Below are 23,020 nucleotides of genomic sequence, written 5' to 3'. Positions count from 1 at the left end.
TAGCACCTTTCATGAATGCATGAGAATGCAACTCAAAGTGCTTTACGTTTGGAGCATTTAACACAATAATAGAGACAAAAGAAAGAGAAGTTACCCGACCAGTAGGAAGTGGCTGAAGTGCCCTTGAGCAAGGCACCTAACCCCTCACTGCTCCCTGAGTGCCGCTGTTGTAGTAGGCAGCTCACTGCGTGTGTGTGCGTCACCTCACTGTGTGTGTTTCACTAATTCACGGATTGGGATAAATGCAGAGACCAAATTTCCCTCACAGGATCAAAAGAGTATATATACTTATACTATACAACCAAAAGTATCTCTGTTTTATCGTAGTTTAGTTTTAAAAAAATATTGCTCATCCACTGATTAATAGAGGCTAAGCATGTGAGAAGAGAGCAAAGCCATCTGGGTTTGTTGGCTCCACAGAAATATATAATTGGGTATTGTCTGCATAGCTGTGGAAGTTTGCATTATGCTGACATATGATGTTTCCTAACGGAAGCATATATAGGGAAAAAAGCAAAGGACCAACACAGCTCCCTTGGGCCACACAGAAGGGCAAATCATGTTTTACAGACACATGATCCTATAGACTGACATACTGTAAAAATCTCTGCCAGTAATGTAGGTTTGAAACCAGTTTAAAACAGTTTAACAGACCAACCCATTTTGCAAGGCGGTGAATTAAAACATCATGGTCAATGATGTTGAATGCTGCACTCAAATCTAGAAGAACAAGGATTGAAACTTTACAGTAATTTCCTGTGTATAAGCCGCATTGTGTATAAGCCACAGGACAGTGTTTTACGCAAGTTAAAAAAACGAAACTATATTAATACCATATTAACTGCCTCTGTGTATTATATTATTATTATTATTATTGTATTATAATGATGCTCACAAGCCCCAGGTGCAGCTCGGTCAGATATCAATCATATTTGTGGAAACATTGTTATGGGTGCCTGTTAAGACTCTCATGAATCAGAGTATGTTTGTATGTGTTTATGTATTTATTTCTTTTTTTATGTTGTATGTCTTGCTGTTGGGTCTAGGGCCTGTAATAAAGTTTACATATAACCTCATAGCTGAAGAAATTTTGCAAAACCTATAAACTGCTAATAGTTGGAAAATTATGGTATTTAACCATTTTTTACTAGGGCCGTTTCTGTGCTGTGATTTGATCTAAAACCTGATTGGAATTTTTCAAGAATACTGCTGTCTTTGAGGAAGGTATTAAGTTGATTACAAACAACTTTTTCAAGTACTTTGCTTAGGAAAGGTAGGTTTGATATAGGACTGTAATTACTCAGGATAGTATGGTCAAGATTTTACTTTTTTAAATAGAGGTTTCACGACAGCGGTTTTAAAAGGATTCAGAAATGTACATGTTTCTAATGAGGTATTTATTATCTTGAGAATAAATGGAGCCAAACTATCATATACGTGTTTGAGGAATCTAGTAGGGACTGGATCCAGAGCACATGTTTCCTCCGTGTTCTCTTTGTAACCTTGCTCTCTCTCTCTCTCTCTCTCTCTCTCTCTCTCTCTCTCTCTCTCTCTCTCTATCTCATTCACCTACTCACTCTATCTGACTATTTTGTGTGTTGCCTATCTGCCCCTCTGTTTCTCTCCATCTTTCCCTCTCTCTCTGGCCAGGTATTCCTCATGCTATAAATCTGTCTCTGTCCATCTCCTCTTCAAAGGTAGCCTTCCTTTAAAACTAGTCATAAATTTTTTAGCTGTGCATAAAAGCTTGTAGCGGTTGGGGTTTAGTCCAGAGGGGCTGCTGTTGGGGTCTGTCTAAGAGTCCACAGACCAGCTGACTCATCCATCGGCTCTAAATGTCTGGGCTTGACTTGGAATTAGAAGACACATTCAGCGGCAAGGAGAAATTACTGTTTCTGAAATAAATATGGCTTATAGAAAGAAGAATATTGACGTGTGACGTTGAGTTTAAAAAAAAAAAAAGATTTTTTTTTAGATTAGTTGATTAGTTTAGCTTGGTGTCATTAGATAAAATCAGAACTGATTGGGCTGAAGAGCTTGAGATGGAGATATCTGATGCAGCCTAGGACTGTGCTCAGAGTAGAGTTAATGGAACATCCTCCTGTGCCCGCCTCAACCTGATACAGTTTAAAGTCTTTTATCGAATTTATTACACCAAATCAAAACTGTTCAAAGTCTATCCAGACATTGATGACCGCTGTGACCGCTGTAATTCAACTTGTCCAAAGTTAAGAGACTTTTGGTCGTCTGTTTGCAAAACTTTAAATGAAGCATTTGACACCGACGTGAAGCCAAATGCAGAAATGGCCATTTTTGGTGTACTAGTAAGTGAGGTCTTAAAGCAACACCAACGAGTTTTTTGTACCTTAAAATAATGTTTCCAAAATCGTTTCAGTGGTTAATCAACTCGTAACAGGGTGAACGGCACTTCTGCATTCGCTTGGCGACCCTCTATCAGCTATAACCGCACTATGTAAGTTTGCCAGATTGGGTAGCGGTTCTGTAGTTCGATGGGATGAGACATAAGAAACTACAAATTTGACTTGCATCTGATGTTGCAATACATCGTACTTTCATAAAATCATGCAACATATTCTACCTTGTCTGACATCGTTATTTGCAAAGCCAGTGCTTGATAAACAATTAGCATGCGTGCGACAGGTGAAAAGTTCTTTGGTGTTGCTTTAATGACCACCAATAAGAAAGATGTGTTTGCCTTTGCCTCACTTTTGGCTCATAGAAGGATAGTGCTGGAGTGGAAATCTCATCGACCACCGAATGCATCAGTCTGGCTTTTAAAAGGACCTGATGCTATTCCTGAAATCAGAATAAAATAAATATTTCTCTAAAGGATCAACTAATACATTCCATAAAATATCCATCCATTGTTGTCATACTTTGAGAGGCTTAACACTCTCCCCCCAGATAATGTAAGGCTTTGGCCAGTATGCACAATTGTGTTGTCTGATACCTGATGTGACCTCTACACGGAGTGTTCCCTCTCTCAACCTCTTCCTCCTTTTTTTTTTTGTTTGTTTGTGGCAGTATATTGGTGGAGTGGGTGGGATGGGATTGATCCAAAAATAAGAAAACAGAAATCAAGAAGAATGTCAATGAAGCATGTCAATATTTAGAATGAAATAAACCTTTGCGACAGCTTAGTGTCTACACCACATACTGTAGGTGTTTGTTTCATGCTAATGTTAATAGACCTGTCAGACCTGGTCTGAACAAATAGCTCAGGGCGCTCATGTTGCCTTGAGCTGCATCTCGGCTATTTATTTATTGACTTCAGAGCCCAGAGCTAATTCAAAACAATCCATATTTGTGAATGTCTCGCTTGCGTTTCCTACAGCAATGTGAGTGTGCTTGCTGACATGTTGGCCAGTGACATACGGTGATATGACGGGGGGGGGGGGGGGGGTCGTAGATAAGGACCAGGGTTTATGGAAATTCACTTCACCCTCAGGAAATCTGCAGGGAAAAAACAAATCTAGAATGACAGCATTTCAAAAGCATTTCTTTATTTTACTTTCCTCAGAGAATGGTATTGGCAGTTTGTAAGCTATTGTTTTGTAAAGAGCAACACCAGACACATTAGCCCTTTGCACAGAAGAAATGTCCATAGGAAAGGCAAAGAGTATTTTGTAGATACTGTTCTTCAGTTCTTCATGTGAATCTAGTCACAGCAAAAGGCTTTTAGCCTTTGTCCCTTGTAATTTTACTGAAGAAAGTGACAGATGGTGAACGCACAGAAGTTTTGTGTTTATTTCTTACTTCTTCGTAATTAATTGAGTTATTGTATCCTTTTTTCTAAAAAAAAAATCCGCTCATTTTTATCCAATCTTTTATAATAAGCCTCTAATTGTCAGACAAGCGTGTCTGCAGCGTGCCTGAGCACCATCTGCAGTGAACACCAGAGGGGCTAGGACAGCTCTTCAGCTCTCCTGAGTCCTCACAGAGACCAGGTGAGGAAAGATGCAGATACAGTATATGAATATACATCATCTGGAGGAACAGGCAGAGGAAAGTATTTGGGGCTGCTGATGGTTAGGGATGATTTTGTTCTGAGAGATGGTTGATGAACTTGGTTAATGGTTAATGACTGCTTGTGTCACTTGGAGTGTGTCACCATCCTCTATTGAGATTATGTTTTTTTTTCTATTCAGTCATTGTCATTGTGCTCTTTGATTATTTGTTCAAGTCCTAACTGTTTTTCAACTTAAGTGTCAAAAATATCTTCAGATTCCTAATGCATTGTGTACTTACATTACATTACATTATATTTGGCTGACGCAAGCAGAGGCGGACAGAGTACACAGCTTCATTACTTGAGTAAAAGTACAGATACCATTTGCTACATTTTACTCAACAAGTAGATGTCTACTTAAGTAAAAGTACTGAAGTACTTGTTTTTAAAAGTACTTGAGTATCAAGAGTACAAGAGTAGCCTACATTTTCTAAATATTGCATTACTACTGCCACAGTGCTTACATTTATGTACAGAAACGTCCTACATGGAGTTATGAAAAATTTTAATGTTAATACCTTGGAGAATGTAAAATGAATTGGTAATTTTCATCTTTTTACCATGTTGCCAGGGATGGGCAGTATTTCTAATACATGTATTTAAAATATGTACTGTATTTCAAATACAAAATACTAATTTGTAATTGAAACACTTGAAGCGAAAACTATCATTAACTTGTTCAAAAAATTGAAATAGTCTGGCGAGGTGGGGCCACAGGTTGGCACATTCCCAGGATTGACCTGCTGCGTCTTCATGGTTTCGTCCATGGTTTCGTCTCTTATCTAAATCTGACCATGGAGTTGACTTTGGCGGAAAGCTGAAGGTGATTGCTGACAGGCTGTCCCAATCAGTGGCACCTGCACAATCCAATCACGTTTGAGAGGGAAACAACAAATTGAGGGTTTCCGAGATTTTTCTTTTTTCCTTCTTTTTTAGAAGTAACGGGTACTCACGGTTATGAATAGAAATGTAGTGGCGTAAAGAGTACAATATTTCCCTCTCAAATGTACTTGAGTAAAGTCATGAGTACTCCCCAAAAATGATACTCGAGTAAAGTACAGATCCCTCAAAATTGTACTCAAGTACTGTACTCAAGTAAATGTACTCCGTTACTGTCCGGCTCTGGACGCAAGCGACTAACAACATAGTAAACAGTTTAAGTTTTAAAACAATTCTCAACAATGTGCTAGGATCAGCAAGACTTGTTGTAAGTGGTGCTATTTATATGATAAATCTTTTAAAGTCTCTTTTTCCTCAGCAGTGAATGTTCAATTCTTGTCAGTGAAACTTGTCTTTAGCCCAAAAGACAATTCCAATTAAATGTTTTAATGTAAAGTTGAGGATAGCATTGAAAGGGGGAAGCTTCCTGTGATGACTGTTAATATCTCCTCTGATTCAGCCTTAATTTGAAATGGGGGAATTACCAATGCTGTGCTTCCCTAAATGCACTGATTCAACATAATGACATCCTTTGATTGCTTTCACAGTTTACATTGTTGCTGTTGAGGCATGAAATGGTTGCATTGTCTGAACCCCACTCTTCCCTCAGTAATGTATTAGCCCCATGACAACTAAAAAGCAATTTGCACCGTTAAGACAGGAATCCCTTGTGATCTAGAGTCTGACACAGACAGAATATGACGTCTACATTCCTTTTTATGTCGCAAATACCAATACCATGGGAATACACACTTAATAAAGCAGCTTTTGTCAGAGTAGGTTACCGAAATGAATTAGATGGGAATATAGAACCCAATGATTTGTGTTATTACCATTGTATACTATATACACTAATGGTAGTGTTTATCATCTACACCAAATGATTTCAAATAACATTTCATGTACATTTACACACACAACTTAACACTGAATTCACCCTCCAGTGATGAGACATTGAGGGACATCACTTTTAATACACTGTCCATTTTTCGCCAAGGTGTGAAGGAGGTGAATTTAAGTGGCAAGACGTACACAGTGAAGAGCTCGCTGCAGATGAAGGTGACCAAGAATGATGACGGGATCCCCTACACCTGCCAGGTGGACCACGTGTCCCTGGCCTCGTCCCCGCAGCAGGCCACCGAGGTGTTGGAGGTGCAGTGTGAGTACAGATACACCTCACTTCCTCTCTCACGCTCTCTCCGTACTGTACATCTGAGGACCGTCTCGACCTCTCTCTTTTGCCCTCTCTTTACCTCCTTACCTCCTTACCTCTCCTCCAACCTAGGGGCAGCCGTGGCCTACTGGTTAGCACTTCGGACTTGTAACCGGAGGGTTGCCGGTTCGAACCCTGACCAGTAGGAACGGCTGAAGTGCCCTTGAGCAAGGCAAACCCCTAACCCCTCACTGCTCCCCGAGCACCGCTGTTGATCCAGGCAGCTCACTGCGCCGGGATTAGTGTGTGTTCACTGTGTGCTGAGTGTGTTTCACGGATTGGGATAAATGCGGAGACCAAATTTCCCTCACAGGATCAAAAGAGTCTTTATACTTATACTTATATACAGTAACCTTGGCCCTAGTCCACTTTCCATCCAAACATTCCAACACTGTCTTATGAAATTTCAAAAAGGACTCTCTCTTCTTAAAGCATTCCTTAGTCCAGTCAAGGCAGTGCTCAGAATTCGATGTTTGGCCCTGATCTTGAAGGTTGGCGATGTGCCAGCGCAGCTCAGTTTTCCTGATGGCCAGAGTGCTCAGCGTGGTTTCTGTCCTTCCCACTCTGCATACCTGACTGCACTCACCAGCACCACTCCTGATTAGCTGAACACGCCTGATTGAACTAATCAAGAGCATTACAATCACACTGACCACTGCCTTTACACAGGACCTGAATGTAAAGGTCCATGCTAGGAGCTTAGCATGCCTGGAGCAGGGCCAGATAGCATGTGTAGGTATGATGAGAAGCCCAGTGTTGGGGGGGGGGGGGGGCAGTCACTGGACTCTGGTAAGCGCCTTAAGGCAATTGCCAGGGCTAATAATTCATACTGGAAATGGAAAAGCATTGTAGTGTCCTGCTGAGTTAGGAAGGGATCTGACCCTGGTGAGGTTTATTACCAGTGTTGGTTCATATCGAGGTCACCAAGCACATTTTCTGGATGCTTGGATCCACTGAAATTCAGACAGAGAAAGACTGGATTTGCACTGATATCAGACAGTGCATTCTCAAAGTTGTTCAGACAGACACCAGTGTCCTCGGAGAGCCTTTGGAGAGAGTTTGTGACAGTAAAACTGCATTTGTCTCATGGGGTAACAGCGTCTGAGTTTGTCTCGTGGGGTAACAGCGTCTTTTCTTGTTTTGCCCTAGATGCCCCCCATGTGCAGATTATACACTTCCAGCCGTTCCCCCAGGAGGGGCAGTTCCTGAAGCTGGAGTGTGTGTCCAAGGGAAACCCTCCGTAAGTCACTGTTTTGCCGTTCCGGCAAATTAGGCATGATTCCCCGGAGTAGAACTTTACTACTGCTGTGTAATTTTGCTATTTAGTACATCATAACACATTAGTTATCAGGTTATATCAGCACATTGACTACATACTTGCATGACTCTAAACCGTAATCCTATAGTCTTTATAAATCTAAATCATGTTCAGTTGTGTGTCATTGCTCAGTATGTTATGCAGTACTTTGTGGTCCAGCTTCCTTGCAACACAGGTACTCTTATAAGTGTGTGTTTTCATTCATCTATGTAGGCCAGAGCCCGTTCTGTGGACCAAAGATGGTGGTGAGTTGCCCGACCTGGACAGAATGATTGTGGAGGGCCACGACCTGACCTTCACCTCCCTCAACAAGACAGACAACGGTACATACCGCTGTGAGGCCAGCAACCTGCTGGGCACAGCGCACGAGGAATACAAACTAGTAGTCTACGGTGAGTAGCCAGCGTGCTGCACACAGATACATACTGCTTGCGTTTGATAACCCTGTTTTTGTTTTACAACCTTACAACGAAAGGATCTTCACTGTACATCTCCTACAGATCTCCAGCAGAAAATGCTGTTTAAAAGGAACATGAATAACTCTAAATTATGACCTGTTTCCCCCTGCTGTAAAGTGATTCACAGCAAGGGGAAACATTAACCATTAAATGTAATGGATATATGAGTGGTAGACTGGAGTCTACGTATAGAACACAGCGTTACTTTTTTGTTTAAGCTTAGATGTTTTGCTAACTTTTTTCTGGCTCTATGAGCTGGATCAGAGTTGAGTGATTGCAAGATCTAAGAATAAAAAACACAGTAAGACTAAAGTTTCTCCTGGCGAAATGTGCATATTGATCAACAGTAAAACAGTGTATATAGACATCTGAATCAGCTCCATGTGTATTAAATCAGTAATTGGCACTGCAGCAGAAGTTTTAACAGTATATGTTTAAAAACAAAACTAAGTCTGAGTGTGAAGGAAGCACTGTCAGGTTGTTTGGGCAGGAAACACACACACACACACACACACACACACACACACACAAAGGAGTCTCATATTCTCCCCTCTCTTGATTTTGCATCCCTTTTTCTCCTGCTAAGGAATGTAATTAGCCTTTTTGGCGGGCCGGGAATCGACTTCTTGACTCGTGAAAATGTCAGGACAACAGCACAGCACAGATAACTGAAGCACTTAATGATGCTGGTTGTTATGAAAGTGACAACTTCACAGGAGTAGAAGGGGAGTAATTGGCTGCCACAGATGTGCTGTCTGTGTGCTGAATGCATTAGCCACTGTCTTCTCAAATGCCACTGCATGTTCTTTCCCTCCATTACAGTAATAATTAGCACACATGTGCCTCCTTACCATGGCCTTCACTGCTTTAGACTATTTTACAGTATATTGTGCGCTAAAGGCAAAGACTTTTGCGCCCATTGAAGTGGTAAGATGATGCCGATGCTTTATATCAGAGTTTGCACTGGGAGGTACACAAGTGTAGATTACTGAGGGAAATTTGCTGTCCGTAGAACCTTCTGCTGTCTTTTGATATGAAGGGTGAGTAGCCAGTGACATACTCAAGGTATTGGCTTTCATTAGCTTTATTTAAACCTGTAGGATCTCCTTATGATGCCATTAATAAAATATCCCTCTCAAATTCATTGTTATTGACAAAATGGCAGCCGTGTTTTGTTGAAATATTGCTTTGCTTTTCCTCTTCCATGCCCTGTTAAAGTTAGCGCTGTGTAGGCGTTCCTTTACAGAGTGCCACCAGTCTGCGTGAGCAGCACAATATGTCTCCCAGTCTGTTGCCTTGCTGGCTCTATCCCCATCCATTGTCATGCAAGAAACGCTGTGCTTTTAGTCTTAACTTTAACTTTAGTCTTAACTTAACTTTATCCCTCATAAACCTAGGATTTCAGACACCTGGTTGTGAGTTGTTGCTTGTTGTTGCTAAACACCTGAATCCCTGTAGATTTGTCAGTTTAAAACATTATATTTGTGTGCTATTCATTTTCATTGTTTGTATATTTATGACATTGTTTACATTTTTTGTCTGTCTGACATGCTCCTTACATAGTCAATATGCCTTGTTTTGCTTTGATTCTTTGTTTTTGTTAATGTTCCATTTTATACATATTTTTCCTTGTTTTTGTCTTGTGTTGTCTGTCTGTTTGTTTGTTTTTCTACAATACTCTGTATTGTTTTGTGTTGTTTGTTTATGTTGTTGTCCCATTGGCCAGACGCCCCCACTACCCCGCCTCCATCCACAACACCTCCCCTTCAGCCCACCCCACCAGACACCACCCCCTTCATAGACACCAAGCACGCCAACCCTGCAGCCACTGGTAAGAGAGGTACTGGACCACACGCTTCCCTCCAGCTGTAGCTACCCTGGAGCTGCCTCCATCCTTTCCCTCCATCTCACTCCCTCTGTCCATCTGCCTCTTCACCTTTGTCACTCTGAACTCTTTCTTTCTTGGGTAGATCTTAGTAGATAGGTCTCTCTCTCTCTTTTCTCCATTCCTCTCTCTCATGCATGCCCCCTACTCTCTCTCTCTCTCTCTCTCTCTCTCTCTCTCTGTCTCTCTTTCTGCCTCCTCTCCACCCAGTCTATCTTCCATTCTTCAGTTTCTCATTCGCTCCCCTCTGTCTCTAATCTCATGGCTCCTCAACACAGTTTGTCCTTCTCCTCGCTCTTCAGTCACCCCATCCCCTCTTTCTATCACTCTCTCTGTCTCCTTTCACTCCATGCACTCTCCCCCAAACTCTCTTTCTCACTTCTGCTCTCTCTCTCTCTCTTTCTCTCCGTCTCTCTCTCTTTGCTGAGCTTTGCCTCATTCAGCATGGCCCAACTAAACAGAACCCTATCACGCCCCTCTCCCTCTACATCATTCAGGAGCCTTCTCTCCTCTCAGACTCACCGGAGTTTGTGAAGGTCGGCACTGTTGTTTTTCTTGTCATGAATTTCTGTCTCAAGTGCTGGGCCGGGTGCTCTTTTCCACTCTTTACTGTCAAAAAAACTTTATTCATAGGATAGGATCTTCTCTCTCTCTCTCTCTCTCTCTCTCTCTCTATCTCTCTCTCTCTCTCTCTCTCTCTCTCTCTCTCTTTGTCTTTGATAACATTTTGCAAAATGGCATTGTTTTGCTTTGTTAAGATGGATAATTTGTCGACCTCCCATTCTCCCTGATTTTTAACAGCAGCTCTGGTGATTATGAACAGGTATATTCTGAAGGAGGATATTTAATGTGCTACATCTATTATCATGTAATGATAGGGGACATAACAAAAGCTGATTGTGAACATACAACCTAATTTTCTGCCATGTTGTGGGACTGTTAAGTATTAGTCATCATTGAAACAGAAACTCAGAAACCCTTTGGCTGATAATAATAAGGCGAGGATCACATCAGCCAGCGGCAAGCGGCAAACGTAACGCAACACTCCATACAGACCATAATAAGTTTTGTCTCGTTCCTAAGCAACACAAACGGTTTGTCAATTGAATACGCTTGCGTTGCGCTTTGAAAGTTGAACCAAGTTCAACGCTCAGCTTGTTCAACGCTAGCGTTACGCCAGCGTTGCCACCGTTCCGCTGCCGAACCATAGAGAACAATAGGAAACCTGCCGCATGCCGCTGTCTAATGTGATCCCCGCCCAAAACTCACAATAATTACTCTTCCGCATATTTTTCTTTACCATGTAATCAGAATGTCTTCACAATTTGTGTCAAATGAGCAGTTTTAGACGGCTCTTTTAAGGTGGATGCACACTGACTTCAAAACCCACACTGAGAGCCCAACTGTTTGTTGAGCCCTGTTGGGTCGCGTTGTGCTGCCTGTGTGGGCAGAAAAAACGTGCACTACTTTGCATACAGCAACGACTGCCCACCGTCACCTACCACATTGGCAACATTCTGCTGCTAGTGCAATATGGGGATACACAGGAGCAGATAAGCAAAACGTAAGCAAAACAGTACTAGCATGCAGTTTCTTGTTCACTAAATTTAGTATGTAATATATCTACTCTAATCAAGAATATGTTTGATACCAAGTTGGAAATGACACAGACATTCTCTGTCCAGGGTTTTCTGGTTGTTGAAGGAAGAAAGAGGCTGAGAAAAGAGAAGGTCATACTGTGTTATTAGATCCAATCGTCCAGAGGCAAACTGCTAACTACCAGGATCGTATCTCAGGATCATATCAAATGCTTCTTAGCAACAATAGCCAAGCTAAACGGCCAATTAGACCCTTTTCTGGACGGCTCCAATGCCAATTCAACATCTTGAGCATGTTAAACATGTTGAATCATCCGTAAACGAATTGACGGAGGTTGGTCGGTGTTGGCGGAGCTACAGATGCAGATACAGATTGACCACATCACAGATAACGATTATGTGTGTGTCTCTGAACTCTGCTAGAGATAAAAACAAGTAAATGATACTCTATAGCTATTTGATCTCAGTTTTAATGCATTGTGTGGGGTTCAAATTAATAATTAACAACTAAGATCGCATAACTGTGTCTGTAGGAATCCATTACCCGTCATAAAGGGTCATCATAGCAGTGAAAAATAGTAACCTGAATAGGCTATCTAAGAGTTTTTTTTAACGTGGCATCCCAATATCATTCAGAAATCAAGGTGAATATCTACACTCAGTGATGTTCTAATGTCAGATAATTGTTATCTTGTTAAGATCCCAACCCCAATGTACCCTAAATTCTGCATTGTAGTTGCTTGGAGACCTAATGAATAAAGTCAGCTCTAAAAAATCTCCCCTCTACTTGTCAAACTGTGTATGAGACTGCAGTGCTAGTCCTCCTAAGAGGAATGCTGACATTTAGCCTCAAACCTTCTACCTATACACACTCTTTCTCTCTCACTCTCTCTCTCTCTATCTCTCTCTCTCTATCTTTCTCTCTCTCTCTGCGGTTAGGAAAGTGGCAGGAAGAATGTCTCAGTGTCTCTGAGTTTTATTCAGATGAGCAGTCTGTTTCCTCCATGAACATTTCCATTAGTTTCCTCTCTCTCTCCCTCCCTCTTTCTCACTCTCTCTCTCTCTCTCTCTCTCTCGCTATCTCTCTCTCTCTCTCCCCATTAGTTTTCCTCAAGAGTGTCGTGATTGAAAGAGTAGGAAGAAGGAACGAAGGGAAAGTAGAGCCGTCCCAGGTGTAGTGTGGGAGGAGATGAGGACTGGGGTTTGGGTGGGAGGGGGGGGGGGGTAGGCAGAGAGCCAGAGGCGCCCCTGAGGTGAGTCCGTCAGGGAGGTGTCGACACGTCCATTCATGTGTCCTCCTTCACCCTCCGTCTCTTTCTCTATCCATTCCTCTCCCTCTCTCCACCCCTCTCTTCATCCTTCGGCAGTCCGGGACCACAGGGAGATTTAAAAACGTAATTAGCAGCAAAGCGATTAAAATGAATGCATCCCCGACAAAAGTCATATTAATTTAGCCATTTAACAGTAATTGTGAGTAACTGTCCTGCCATTCATTAAAAACAGAAGGGACAGAGGAGATACTTAAAGGGGAGAGACAGTGAGAGGGTCTCATTTACTGTAATGAAGCCCCCTTGGTGCCCTTTCATTCAGTTCAAACAGTGGAAAAAAGACCTCATTGTAAGAGGGGTGCCATGAGTCAAAGAAAAATGCTTCACCCCTCGAGGACAATGACAAGAGGACCGTGCCCATCATAGCAGATGACTTAGGACTGGAACAAGACCAGATGAATAATACTCACTTCTATCCTTTTACTCTTATTGTTCTCTTTGGTATTTTTCTACTGTACTGTTATAAGCTTTTGAGCTTTTTTTGTTGTTGTTGTTGTTGAGAAAAATACACGTACTGCATAGATCAGGACTGGACCCACACCAGTCAGAGAGAATTAGGCCAGACATTATTATTCCTGGCCTTCTGTTTTTGTTTGGAGAAATCCAATTAAACAGCAGCATATCGAAACGTCGTCTCGTCTTGCGTCTTGTTAGGCACTGACCCAAAAACTCAACTCCCTGATGTGCAGATCTGTTTTAAATAAACTTCCCCATCCTGTAATGCGCCCATCAGTTTTTCACACAGTTCAGTTTAAATGACCTGTAAAGCTTTCAATGAAAAGTAGGCTATACAGATATGTATTTTCTCCCCAGAAAGCTGTACTAAAACGTTTGCTGGGAAGCAAAGAAAAAATAACTTTATATAAAAACAGTGGCCTCTCAGTGGGAAAATTAGATTTTATATTTTGCATGTGCCAACCCATAAGTTTACTTTGCTCCATTAGACAGCCCTGTTTGCTGGTTGTCACTGTCTGTGTGGGTGAGCTGAGCCTGGCTGGCCTCCCCACAGCTGAGTTAGTAATTATATTCAAATGAGCTCTCACTTAAAACCTGCTTAGGAAGATACCCGATTCACTACAACTCTGCCTGACATAGCACAGCCATATTAGTTTAATGTTCTCCCAACGTGGACTACTCAAAGCGTGTTTTCAATTGTTTGTGTACAGTAATACATGTGTTTATTATGAGCATTTGTTTAGTTTTTCCAGTTCCAGTTTTGTCAGATGTCAATTTGACATAGAGGGTATTAATATACTTTTACATTTTTTTTTTCCTAAATGTAATTAGTCAAGGTTAGCCACTGTTCTCAGTTGTAATTTCAGAGAGAGAGAGTTTCAGAGTGAGCCCTGCACACCACTTGACCGCTGTCACTGATTATTTTTTCTCTTTTTCCACTGCTGTTTCTCAGAGGCAGTCATTAAAAATACTTTGTGTGATTAGAGACCCTCTAATCCCCTCAACATAGCAGTGCTCCTGGGGATCTCAGAGAGAGAAACTGTGGCTGGAATCTCAGCTCTCACCTTGAATGTTTTTCCCCTACAAGGAGAAAGAGCGCAAACCCAAAAGGCTGTTCCAAACAGAACACGCCCCGAGTCCTGTCTGCTATCAACCAGACTCCACGCAGAGAGCCAGTCTATCACGAGCCTCTTCCTCCCTCCCTTTCCTCCTTCCTTCCTTCCTTCCTTCCTTCCCTCCCTCCCTTCCTCCCTCCCTTTCTTCCCTCCTTCCCTCCTTCCTACCTTCCTTCCTCCCTTCCTTCTCTGTCTGCCCTGGGTGAAGGTTTGAGAAAAACCAGCATGTGAATGTCAACGTGAGAAACTCTCAAACACTGACAAACACTTCTCCGGTTTTCAAAGCGATCACCATTTTCGGCGCCCTTTAGGGCAAGAGAAAGAGAGGGAGAGAGAGAGAGGGAGAGGGAGAGAGAGAGAGAGAGATGAAGATGTTGTATTGGGCGCCTGACCCGGTGACAAGTGGGCTGGTAACACCTGGGGCTGAGGGAGGACAGTTGGAAGTCATTTCATTTGAACAGGCGAAGACGGGAGGGATTATAAATATTAAAAAAGGGGATTTGCATCTGCACCAATATTAAAAATCTCACCGACAGCAATATATCTGGCCTTATTAAAATATAATGTGATTGGTAACACAAGAAACGTATCATCTTTTTATTTCATTTTTTTTTTCTTTTGCTCATCCTTGGCACTGTGTATGTGGACTGCAGTGCTGATGGATTCTGTCAATCTATACTGTGCGAGAGGCCATTGAATCCCTCATAGATCAAGCCAAGTTATTCCCCAGAAGAGGGGAAGAGAGATCTGTGTCCCAGAATGGAGGCAGACAGTAATGAAATGGCTTGTATTATTCATATCAATCTCCAGGAACAGAATATGTCACCTTTCATGTTGTTATCGTCGACTGGGTGCTCTGCAAAAGGCTACCGGTGTCATAAGATCCAGCAGTGTATCATCATATTCCCCATACAGTGTATATGTTTAAGGCATACAATGTCCATATGTAAGAACACTGAGGTGGTTGTCAGGGGAATGTTGCCTTTAAAGAATATATCAGCTTGGCGGATTTACTTTAGAACATTTTTTTTCACTGTAAACAAATAAAACAAATGTTATTCTCTGTGCTCTTATTTCTTTGCATTATACTGTTGTGCTATCCAGGGCTGGAACTGATAAAAAATGCCTGGATGCCTCAGTAGTAACACAAGGTCTCCAGATATATAATCCAATAATAAGTGATATTATAAATAGCTACAGTACAAAGTAATTGAGAGTACATGGACATGGTGCATGGTGCCATGTACATGGTGACTGAGGCTGTGGAAGAATGTATTAAACAATTAAGGTTGGCTGTAATGATTATTCCAAATCTGGACTCTACAGTATCTAGTGCACAAAGTTTCCTGAGTTCCTGAGGATTAAACATAACATATGACTACTAAGGGAAGACTAAAATAAGGCAGGCAGAAGAAAAGTTGTAGTTTGTAAGAAAAAAAAGCTAAGACAAGATTAACCAAAAAAGACCAAAACAATATACATACACATACTTATACTTTTATGGAATTGGAATATTTGATGTGATTATCCGGCAATACTGCTCAAAAGGTTACCGCATTTATTATTACTCCTCTCATGATCTCTCTCTAACTTTTCTCCTCTCTTTCCCCTCTGACAGTTTATTTAACCAGCTGTAGTGTTTAGTGGGTAACACTTTACTTGACAGTATCGACATAAGAGTGACATGACACTGTCATGAACACATGACACTGTCATAACACATGAAACCCCACCCTAATCCTAACCTCTAACCCTAATCCTAACCCAACCATAACTCTAAACCTAACCCTAACCCTAACTTGTTATGACAAAAACCGAATGTCACTTAATAACAGAAGTGTTATGTCATAAACGTTTACGACTTGTTTATGACACTTTCATGACAGTGTCATGTCACTCTTATGTCGACACTGTCAAGTAAAGTGTAACCGTTTAGGGTTTAATGACTTTCTTCACAGGGACTAGTAACATTTTACTTGTGTTTTTCTTCTCTGGCATGTCCAATCATTGGATTCTTTATCCCCCAGTTTTCTCTCTCTATCCCTCAGTTTGTTTCTCTCTCTCTCCTCTCTCTCTCTCTTTCTCTCTCTCTCACTCACTCACTCACTCACTCACTCACTCACTCACTCACACACACACACACACACACACCACACACAAATACACACACACTCTCTCTCTCTCACACACACACACACACACACACACACACACACACACACACACACACACACACACACACACACACACACACACACACATACAGTACACACACACACACACACACACACACACACCACACACAAATACTCACACACCACACTCACGCACACACACACACAAAACACTTGCATGCACATTCTCTCTCAAACACACACACTCTAACAAACATGTATTCTCACTGTCTCCCTCTCTCTTTCCTTCCACAGATCCGAATGCACTGGGGCAGCACAGCACAGACCATGCTCTGATTGGTGGAGTGGTGGCCGTGGTGGTCTTTGTGACACTCTGTTTAATTATCGTGCTGGGGCGATACCTGGCCAGGCATAAAGGTGATTACTCATACACACACATATGCACGCACACACACGCACACGCACACGCACACACACACACACACACACACACACACACACACACACACACTCACACACTATCTAGTTCCTTTTGCATGCCCTGCCTGTTATGGTAATGGTTATGTTTACAGTATTTATTAGACATTTCTTTTTCCAAAGCAACTTACAATAACATTAGAATAAAAGCCATTATGTTTTAGAATAGTTAACAACAGTAAAATAACAGTATTGAAGTTTTAGTTTACCATGATTATAATGCATGTATAGGTCCAATGTCTGTGGTACATGGCATTTAGTGGATTTAATACTGTGCGTTTATACGTTTACAATAATTGTACTGTTACTATATGTACTTTACATTGGGTTTAAAGTCAGAAACATCTAATAACATGTAATAATAAGTGCAAGTACTAAATGCTTTAATTGCAACAGTCAGAGTAAAGTGGTGCCTATTTTTGACACCTGCAAAAACACCTTGTGCCTATGATGTGTAACCCATGGTAATTGTGAGAGTGCGTAATGTATTTCCTGAAACAGGAACATATCTGACAAATGAGGCAAAAGGTGCCGATGATGCCCCGGATGCCGACACCGCCATCATCAATGCTGAGGGCAACCACGCGTCTGAGGAGAAGAAAGAGTACTTCATCTAGAGCACAGGAGCGGAGGCCGTTGGCACAGAGCTACACGCCATGCAACATGATGGGGGGGAGGTAGGGGAGGGGGGTAGGGGGACTACCACATACCAGTGAACTACTTGGTCTTTCATTATTTCTGTCTCTTTCTTTTCTTTTTCTGCTTCTTCTTCTTCTACTACTTCTTCTTCTACTACTTCTTCTTCTACTTCTTCTTCTTTTAGTAATTTTACCATTTGCCTTTGGTCTGTTTTGATTTGATGTTTTACCACGGCATTGGGTTTGTCCGTTTGTTTGTTTGTTTGGGCTCTAAACTGCAACTGCTTCACTGGTAACTTTGTATGGGCACCTGTAGCTGCGGAAAATGTCACATTTTTTATTCACGTTTCTGTAACAATTGTAAGAGAATGAAATCAGACATTTCTAGAGCTGCCTATACATTATTGTTTCAAACATATTGACCCTTTCCTCATACAACCTCAGCACATCCACATTGACACAGTGCCTAAATATACAGACCTCCCTCCCATTTTAACGCCCCTATTCAGTTACAGCATATGTCTTCTGTCTTGAGTTGCTTGCATCTTCTTTACTGTTTAGTAGTATTTATGATTTGGTTCATAGATAAATTGTATGGAGCCATCCTTGTTTTAATGTAACTTGTAATTTTCTTGCAAGTATAGTACATTAAGGAGTTTTGTATGCCCATTTTAGTAGCTGGAGTACAAAAAGTAGAATCAAAGAGATGTTCACCAGATATGAAATACAGAAAATAATCAAGTAGATCAACTGTTTAATTGTTACATAAGTGAGCACAAAAGAGTTGACATAATCACCATCACTATTTCTTCTTTTCACAACAATTTTTGAAAAATTGTCTGTATATTCGAGCACTGACATGCCCTGTCTCTGTAAATAAGTTCTCTTAATATTATCATTCCAAAAGGTCATCTTGTGGCAACACACACATACAGTATATGAGTGTTATATTGTGTGTTTGAATAGCTCTGACATATCCCCAGTGGCTGCAGTTTGACCATTGTTTCTTAATGACGCACAAGCACAAGAGACGATTTCTCTGTCAGTCGATTGGATGCTGTAGGACACCAAGTTTAGTGTAAAGATTGAGAAACACTGGTCTATTGAAATTAAATGAGTAAATAAGAAGTGTTGGAGTTTTTGAGTGTTATATGAGGCCATTTGATGCATTCTACTGATATGACAAATAATTAGAAATAAATAGACCCTAAGTCACATATCCTCTAAATGTAGTGAAACGTAAAAATTGTTGATAAATCTTGGAATCCCTTTTAGAAAATTGTGATAATGCAAGTTTATATATCTAGTTCTTTTTTCTATCTAGTTTTTTTTCTTTTTTCCCACTGAGAATACATTCTGTTTTTTTTTGTTTGTTTTTGCACAAGGCATGTATATAAGTAATTATGTAAGTATGAACTGTTTTTGTTTGTTTGATTTGTTTTATTCTCTCATTTATTTAATTCCATTTGATTGACAGCAGCTGAAATAAACATGTTGATGTCTGGGACTCAGACAGAGGTTCAGACAGCCTTGTGATGTGTTCATCAGAGACTTGCATGGGGATACAAGGAATTAAACCTAAACCAATCTGATCTTATCAAAAATGTCTGAGAACGAAGTATATTCCCTGAAATATTCATCTGCCCTCATTTTCTTTTATGCATTTCATGCCCACATCTCTGTAAGATAGTAAAAGCTTTGATTTCCGTTCAAATAAAACTTTAGGCAGCCATTCCTATTCCATTCTTAACCATCAATCTTTTTACAGTCAATCATTTTCTGTACAAAAACGGTACACTTGATAGGTGCATACTTTAATGCAAAAGAAAAAAGAAAAGAAAAACATGCTGGTAAAAGCCTTATAGCAGGGCCACCATTCTGACACTAATTCACATGCTAAGGATACAAGAGAATCCTCTGTGGTTCTGATTAGATATCCATATGTACAGTAGGTTTTGTGATTACCTTCCATTTCTGATTCATAGTATCGGTTTAAAAACACACATCTTCACAGTTCATGTTGGTACAGCCCCCCCCCCCCCACACTACCTGGTTCATCAGATATTACTGAACTGATTTGTATTCCAACTCTACATGTCCATTTGCTTACGGTCACCAATACTGCCTTTGTATTTGTTTCCTTGCTGTAGATCTTGATTGATGAGGGATTGTTCTAGAGATTATAGTGTATATTACAAGTGTGTTTCTTTTCTTTTTCATTGTTTTGTCTCTTGCATCTTCCAGTTCTTTTTAGCATTGTAGTGTGTGTGTGTGCGTGTGTGTGTGTGTGTGTGTGTGTGTGTGCGCGTGTGCATGCGTGTGCGTGCATGTGTGTGTGTGTGTGTGTAGTATTGTGTGTCTGTGTGTGTGTGTGTTGTATTGTGTGTGTGTGTGTGTGTGTCTGTGTATGTGCAAGTGTCCATATCATGCTCATATTTAATTGTAAAGATAAAAGAACACGGTGTCCACCTGTTGGTTTCTCACACAAACAATGTTGCGTTAGTCAGAAAATGAACTGGCCCAGTCTTTGTCTGTTGTGTGTAAGAAACTGAATCGTCTGGCTTGTCTCATCCTAACTTCACACAAGTGTATCTGAGACACACAGCCTGGACAGGTGAGCTGGAAGCTTAGTGAGCACTGGTGAAATCACATAGAGTCTATCAGTGTGTCAATATGTCCGCTATCTGCTGAAAGTGGCTTTTGTGTGTGCTGTCAAACTTTGTGGGTCCAGCAAAGCAAGCAGTCATCGCTCATTTCAGACTGGAAATGAATTAGCTTTTCAGGCAAACTGAGGAAATTGGCAAATGGAATGTGAACAGGAGCTTTGTTTTTCAGCCTACACGCACCTCACTGAAATCTATCAACCATCTTTTGGCATATTTGAGACATTTTTGTCACAAAATCACACACCGTACTAGTATATTGATTAATCTGTTAAACAACATGGCTGCTTTTTGTCACCATCCTGATGGGATAGCATTAAAAGTCAATCCCACATTTGTCACCTGATCCTTAAACATTAAGTTGTGAATGTGACATGTACTATTTCAGTGAAATAGTATGGCACTTGTATATATAGCTACGTTGACTTTTGGTGTTGTTTTGTTCACATCTATGCCACAGGCAGTATTTGTTTGTGCTTGCTTTGAGGAAAATTCAAAAATAACTTGCCATATGTATCATACGTGAGTTTACACTCTACACTATTTTCTTGGACTCTTTTTCACATCCCCAAAACATGTCACATTTGCCACAGTTGCAATTGTAACCTGTGTTACGTAGACAAACATAGTCCCGAGTTGGACTCAAACTCACAAGGCGGGTATAAGAGTACGCTGAAGTGAGGGCGCTAAAAACCATGGGTGTTAGCATCTATCACTAAGGCGTCTGGGAGGGAGGTTTAGACGTTACAGACCACTGTACCTGCTTTCTGCACCATTACAGAACAACCTGTCTGTCTCCAGTAACTGAGGTTCGGTGGCAAACAACAGGTATCTCTAGGTCAGACCCCAGACTGCTACAAGTCTAGACTGGGGTCAGTACACCAATCCAGTCTTTGGTCAAGTCAAGTCTACTGTATATTCAGATAATTACAGTATGGTATATTTATCGTATGAATCATTCTAAGACTTTCTTATTATTTCCATTTCAGCTGTATTTACGGTGTGATGTCAGCTTTCAGGCTTTGGTTTTTGGAAGTGTCTTAAAAGCATCCTCAATGAATATTAAAACCGCAATGTAGGAACACGAGAGAAAATACATATGTCGCAAACATAATGCAGTTATTACAGCTAAAACGGTGGTCTAAATATGGTGTCGGCAAAAGAAATGTGTAAAAATTAATTGCTAATATGCGAAACTTTATTACACACACTTGATACAGCATATGCTGTTCAATTCTACGTTTTAGCATATGCTGTTCAATTCTACATTGGCTGTTTTAATTGTTGTCACTGCCTCAAAAAAGTTTCTGGAAATATATTGCCAACTTCATTCACAAACAATCTCTGTAGCTATCATCACTGCCTCAAACCTTTACAAAAAAACTTTACAGGAAGTTACCAATCTTTCCAACTACAGAGCATAACCTACTTAGTAGATGAGACATATGGCTCCAAAAAAATGACTTAGGACCATGACTTAATAGTACAAGTAGAATGGGTATTAATGGCAAACAAATAGAGATGGGTAAATAGGGCATTAGTTTGACGATAATGCACCCAGCAAAACTGCCCTGGACAAATTTCTTAGGGGAGTCACCACTAATGAATAGTGTTTCTTGTACATTGGTAGAGTTTTTTTAGGCCACGCAGTTTCTCTAGCTTTTGACAATGCTAGTGGCTTCAGAAGATGATGAGATCAGTGCTTCTTGTAGCAAGCTGAATTGAAAATGCCTCATTTGAACACCTTTTGAATTTTTTTGTTCTTCTTTTTTGTTCTTTCACAGTGTATTTAATGGGGTTTTGAATTCAGTTTTAAGAATAATTCAAATGTATGGAATGGAATTGTTGAATAAATAAATGAGAAAATGACCTGCAAGTGCCTGATTGTTTTTTTAATAATTACAAAAATGACAGAAAGGCTGAAAATGATGACATGTTCATCAGGTAACTTTTTATGTAAACACTTTCTCTTAAGGCTGACTGCACAGCCATGTTGCATGTCATGTCTTAATAGTCCTATATCATACCAGCATCATCCATGTCAAATATCATTCGTTTGTATTATTTATTAAAAAGGTGATGTATTACAGCTTTCAGTATGGGCATCAGAGATGACCGTGTAGAAATTGGAACAACCTCTCCAGACAACCTCTCCAGACAATAATCTGTATTTTACATTTACATTTCACTTTTTTCTTGTTGTACAGATTTTTATGGAACTTTTATCCATTTAGACACTTTTAGCCATTGAAACGCACTGGTAAGGTATGGGGATTGCTGTCACTGCTACTGCTGCCTCCGCTTCATGCTCCAGTTATTCCAAACGTACTGTGCCAAAGTGTGAGGAGTTGGAGCTGAAGAAAGTGCATATCAAACAGACGGAGCCAGGGCACAAGTTCAAGAGAGCACCAGAAGAGAAAGACATGCGTGCCAGTTAGGGTCAGAGGTGAAGGGTCATCGTCACATCACAGAAAGTGTGCAATCCAAACCTCAGAGGTGTTATCACTATGGACTGTTAAACAATTGTACGGAGGCAGTTAAGGCAGAGAAGCAATGACACAGGGCCAAGTCTAGAGAAAGAAATGAGTCCAAGACTCATTGTCATGCAGTGATGGCACCACCAGAAGTTATCTATAAGCCCATTATAATGACTAAGATGCAGAGTGTCAATTTGGATATGCAGGTGCGGGAGAGTCCTACTGCAAGATACGCAATGCAGCGGCAACAGTAGAGATCCAGAGAAGAAAAAGAATTAGTGTTTGACCTT

At 40.8% G+C, this 23,020-nt stretch overlaps 1 protein-coding gene across 2 annotated transcripts in view; it reads left to right on the top strand.

The window, feature by feature from the left end:
* cadm2a (cell adhesion molecule 2a) overlaps nt 1-19,113 on the top strand; it is a 225,372-nt gene extending 206,259 nt beyond the window's left edge. The window contains exons 5-10 of one of the 2 annotated variants that reach the window (XM_076274195.1): nt 5,967-6,128; nt 7,332-7,422; nt 7,714-7,892; nt 9,685-9,798; nt 16,770-16,892; nt 17,454-19,113. In XM_076274195.1, coding sequence (XP_076130310.1) covers nt 5,967-6,128; nt 7,332-7,422; nt 7,714-7,892; nt 9,685-9,798; nt 16,770-16,892; nt 17,454-17,569 — 785 coding nt within the window. In that variant the 3' untranslated portion in view covers nt 17,570-19,113. The remainder of the gene's footprint in view (nt 1-5,966; nt 6,129-7,331; nt 7,423-7,713; nt 7,893-9,684; nt 9,799-16,769; nt 16,893-17,453) is intronic. The other variant, XM_076274194.1, reaches the window with a different exon arrangement.
* Nucleotides 19,114-23,020: the final 3,907 nt, after the last annotated feature.

Source organism: Alosa pseudoharengus, unplaced genomic scaffold (genome assembly GCF_046254945.1).
Source record: "Alosa pseudoharengus isolate Yale_2024_CS ecotype anadromous, Long Island Sound unplaced genomic scaffold, YU_APseudo_1.1 YU_APseudo_1.1_scf_8, whole genome shotgun sequence".
NCBI lineage: Eukaryota > Metazoa > Chordata > Actinopteri > Clupeiformes > Clupeidae > Alosa > Alosa pseudoharengus.
The sequence above is the reverse complement of the archived record's forward strand: the minus strand, read 5'-3'. Positions and strand labels throughout refer to the sequence as shown.